The sequence below is a fragment of the Palaemon carinicauda genome, chromosome 7 (genome assembly GCF_036898095.1).
Source record: "Palaemon carinicauda isolate YSFRI2023 chromosome 7, ASM3689809v2, whole genome shotgun sequence".
Classification (NCBI taxonomy): domain Eukaryota; kingdom Metazoa; phylum Arthropoda; class Malacostraca; order Decapoda; family Palaemonidae; genus Palaemon; species Palaemon carinicauda.
Genome location: NC_090731.1, coordinates 50,967,972 through 50,972,783, shown reverse-complemented (window position 1 = coordinate 50,972,783; position 4,812 = coordinate 50,967,972). Strand labels below are relative to the sequence as shown.

Genomic DNA, 4,812 nt, shown 5'->3' with positions numbered 1-4,812 from the left:
ACCTTCAGAATTTAGGTTTTTTCTTCACTGATTTTTAAACCAACTCCCTAAAGAGGCTTCTCTAAAAGCTCCAAACATATGCTGCAATTCTTTAAAATCATCTCTGCATAGGTCAACATCATCAGCATAAGCCAAACGATCACAATTAACTTTTCCTAGGTTTATTGTTGCCGTTGGTGTCTGCCTTATTACCCACTCAAGGGCCAAATTAAACAATAATGTTGACAAAGGACAGCATTGTTTAGGTCCACCTGATACTGGGAAGGAATCTGTTAATTCCCCTCGAACTCTTACTCCGCATCTCATATTACTATAACACATTTGTGTCAGCCTAATCAGTTTTGCTGGTATTTCAAATTACTGGACGATTTTCCATAAGGAATATCGGTGAATGTTGTCATAAGACCGTTTAAAATCAATAAATATGTGCCAGCTAGCATTACAGTACTCCCAGCATTTTTCTAAAATCTGTCTCAGAGAAAAAGAATTATCAACTGTGGATCTCCCTTCCTAAAACCTGCTTTGTAATCACCAAGTTCTCTTTTGTAAAGAATTTTTGCTAAAATCTTATAGCCGACTGACAGTAGGAAGATCACTCTATAATATGAACACACCGTTCGGTCACTTTTCTTGTGGTTTGGCACCATTACCCCTTCTTCCCATATAACAGGCATAATATCTTCGTTCCATATGTTAAGCACAATTTTTATGATTTCTCCATGTAGCCTTTGCCCTTCATGCTTAATAAGCTCTGCATTGACACCATCAATACCACCCACCTTGTTATTTTTCAGAACCTTGATTTCCCTCAGGAATTCATGTCTTGCTAGTACCTCTACTACCTCTTGTGATCTCTCGTCCTGCATCATCTCTATATTTGTTACTCTTTCTGGTTCTTGTGTATATATTAATTCTTCCAAATATTCAACCCATCTTGGTTGAATGTATTTTTTGTTAACCAGTATATTTCATTGTTTAGCTCCGATAAATTCCTGCCAAGGTTAGTTTCCTTTTCTTATCCGATTTATTCCCTGATATTGTCTTCTTGAATGACCATGTCTCATATCTTGTTCTATATCATCCAGTTCTCTCTCTAAGGCTTGTTTCATTTTCCTCCTGTTCATATTGACAACACTCCATACCCGTCTAAAATCATCTCTCTTCCTATGATTATTTCAGTCTTCCAGCCAACCCATATGATAAATCGTCGTCCTCTGTGCTGGCATCACACAATCTGCATCAAACCATTCATTTTTAGGGTTTTTCCCTTTGAGACCCAATTTCTCCGTGCCAGCACCAATAATTGTCTTGCATATCTCATGCTAGTCACTATCTGTGTTTTCATCTCCCAGCACCTGGAACCTATTCTCCACTTCCACCTGATACTGGTCTGTAAATGCTCTGTCCTTCAGTTTTTTCTGTATCAATTATCTCAGCTCTTGGGTTTCTGCTTATTCTACTAGATGGTTTCATTTGGATCTTTGCCATCAACAGTGAATGGTCAGTATCATAATCTGCAATTCAATAAACTCTAACATCTCACAGTGATTTTCTAAATTTCCTCTTAACTAATACATGATCAATTTGATTTGTTGTAATGCCATCTGGGGATATCCATGTCCCTTTGTGTATGTCTTTATGAGGAAAGAGGGTGCCTCTGATAACTGGTCCATATTGTATTGCTAATGTGGCCAGTCTCACTCCATTGTCATTACTTAGAAAATGCAAACTGTGTGTACCAATTGCGGGTCGGAAAGTGTTTCCTTATCTGCCAACCTTTGCAATAAAATCTCCCAGCAGTAACAATGTATTGTGTCCCGGGATTCTGTCTAAGACACTCTTCAATTGATCATACCAATTGTCTTTCTCTTGGTCATCTGATACATCTGTTGGTGCATGTGCTGACACAGCAGTCACTATAAACCATCTTGTACCCAGTCTTAACCTCGCAATTATACTGCTTATAGCTTTAAATTCCTCTAATGCCGCCATGGTCCTTTTGCTCAGATAAAATCCAACCTACTACCGATGTAAACCATCCTTTCTTCCACTGTACATAATAGCTTATTTTTCTAGACCACTCTTTCCTGTCCCAGGCCATTTAACCTCTTATAAGACTACTATTTCTATACTATACTCAAGTAGTTCCTGCTCAAGTGCCCTATCACATCCTGTTCTATATAGGGATCTCACATTCCATGATATTATCTTTAAAGGTTTTTTCCAGTCCGAAAGCCTTGACGTTCCTGTTTCATCAACTGTAAGGTCTGTCAGAGTGTTTTCTGTAGAAGCTTCTGTAATAATATGATTTTTTACAAAGTGGGGCTGTTAACCCTACGTTCAACCCTCCTCTTCTATCACGGCTTGGGACCTGCATTGTAAAACTATGGCAGAGATAAAAAAAAAAATGAATGAACTCGATTACCAAATGTTATAATTTTACAGAAGCTTACCCTAGATACACAACTAAAATTTTAGATGTAAATAGCATTGTTATAAAACTACTTGAAAAATGAGAAGTCCAGCATGGGGCGTTTAGTTCCAATGGGGAAGTTTTGGAGATGATCCCCATGAAGGTCCTAATAAGTTATAGCACCAGGTAATGCCATTTGAAACTCTTGCTTGGTAAAATTAATGTCGTCAAATTTAAGACTAAAACGACAAAGGTGAAAACAGTATTGAGATGTTGATCTCTTGCATCAATAAATTTCAACAACAACCTTTTGGCGGATGATGGATAAAACGCATAACTCTAAAAGTATTTATTGATCAAATATGCCAAAATATGTGAACAAAAAGTCCCGAAGGAGCGATATACTTAACAGTGGCAATGTCACAAAAATTATGCTATGTAATTTTATAATTATAAACTACTGCTAGAGAGTTACTGGGTCTTATGAATGGCTAGACAGTACAACATTGGATCCTTTTCTCTGGTTACGGTTCACTTTCCCTTGGTCTACACACATATATACTAAATACTCTGGCCTATTCTTTACATATTCTCCTCTCTCCTCATACACCTGACAACACAGATTACCGATCAATTCTTCTTCAATCAAGGGTTTAGCTACTGCACTGTAATTGTTCAGTGGCTACTTTCCGTTTGGTAAGGGTTGAAGAGACTCTTTAGGTATAGTAAGCAGCTCTTCTAGGAGAAGGATACTCCAAAATCAAACCATTGTTCTCTAGTCTTGGGTAGGGTCATAGCCTCTGTACCATGGTCTTCTACTGTTAGAGTTCTCTTGTTTGAGGGTACATTCGAGCACACTATTATATATAATTTCCCTTCCTCTTGTTTTGTTAAATCTTTTATAGTTTATATAGGAGTTATTTATCTTAATATTGTCACTCTTCTTAAAATATTTTATTTTCCTTTTGTCCTTTCCTCACTGGGCTATTTTCCCTGTTGGAGCCCCTGGACTTATAGCATCCTGCTTTTCCAACTAGAATTGTTGCTTAGCAGGTAATAATGATAATAATAATAACCGACCTGACTACTTGTACATCTAAGCCTATGTCATGCGTCTCTGCTGAAACGCATGTCATAGGCTTAGGTATAGTAATGGTTTTGCTTCACTTTGCAATTTAAAATGCTCACTTGCCGTTCTACCAAATTTTTCTTTTCCCTGCTACTTTAAGTTTTCTCTCATGAAGAATTTCGTTTAGTTCCAACAAGGTTTTATCACAGTGTCGATTCGCTTTTTGAACATCAGCCATGACTATAGTTTGTTGACAGTCAGTTATCAGGCCATCATTCATATCTCCTTTCAACACAGTGCCACCTGGTGGATTAGTTCCGCTGGTACCCCATTGTTACCATCGACCTAGTAATAATATTTGCATCTTATATGATTAAGAGTACTCTCTTTCCTTCTTTAAATTACTTATTAGCGTTTAAAAAACTCCCACAGTAATAATAAGAAATATGCCTTACAACCCTGTCCTAGTATGTACTCATATGTTTCAACATTTTGCTAGCTACGTGTGTAGGAATTTCTCAAAAATTTTCCCCAGACAATTCTAACAATGAAGAAAATTGTATGACAACACGTTGCTTTCTTACCATTGGCCAACGCTGTTTAAGACAATAAATTACATAATAGAATATTCTAACAACGCTAGTGTTTATTGCATTCGTTCATATTATACTAAAAAAAAAAAAAAAAAAAAAAAAAAAAAAACGTACAAGCTTCTAATATTCTTGTAGATAGTTCGCCTTTCGCATAGAACACATTTTACTTTACCACCAAGATACTAGTTTTTTTTTTTATCATCTTTGTTAGTGAAATCAGTATCAAATCATATATAATTTGAATTGGAAATTTCCTTGACTAAAATCTATTTCAGACCTCGCTCATTTCACATATAAGAGGATCATACAGAGAGATAGAAAATATGAACCACCAAGCCAATTAGTGAATACGAAACGTTAAATTCTCAGCAAGGAAGAAATAAGAGAAAAACCATAACATCAAATTTTGCATAAGACATTCTCTCTTTAAAATGAAGCCAATAGTATAAAGTTTATGAGTAAAATACAGAAATAAAAAGGCAATTTTTCAAACTCTCCATAATAATTGCATATCAATTACTTCATTTCTTTATAAAATCATAATTCTTCTGTGTAAGGTCGAAGAAATAGGATATCTATTTGAAATTATATTCTCCTGACGGTTTCTGGAGTTTATTACCAGTATCTCTATTGATTATATTAAGTAAACATCTTTCACAGGCCGAATGAACTTGTAAATGTCTGAATGTCACTAAAGAAAGGAACAATTTACGTTGGCTTAGGTTCCTGAAGACTTT

The 4,812-nt window shown here is 35.9% G+C and overlaps 1 protein-coding gene across 1 annotated transcript; it reads right to left on the bottom strand.

Annotated features, from left to right (window-relative positions):
* Positions 1-473: 473 nt before the first annotated feature.
* Positions 474-869, bottom strand: LOC137644287 (uncharacterized). The gene has a single exon (XM_068377279.1). The coding sequence runs from the start codon at positions 867-869 to the stop codon at positions 474-476; it is 396 nt and encodes a 131-aa protein (XP_068233380.1).
* Positions 870-4,812: the final 3,943 nt, after the last annotated feature.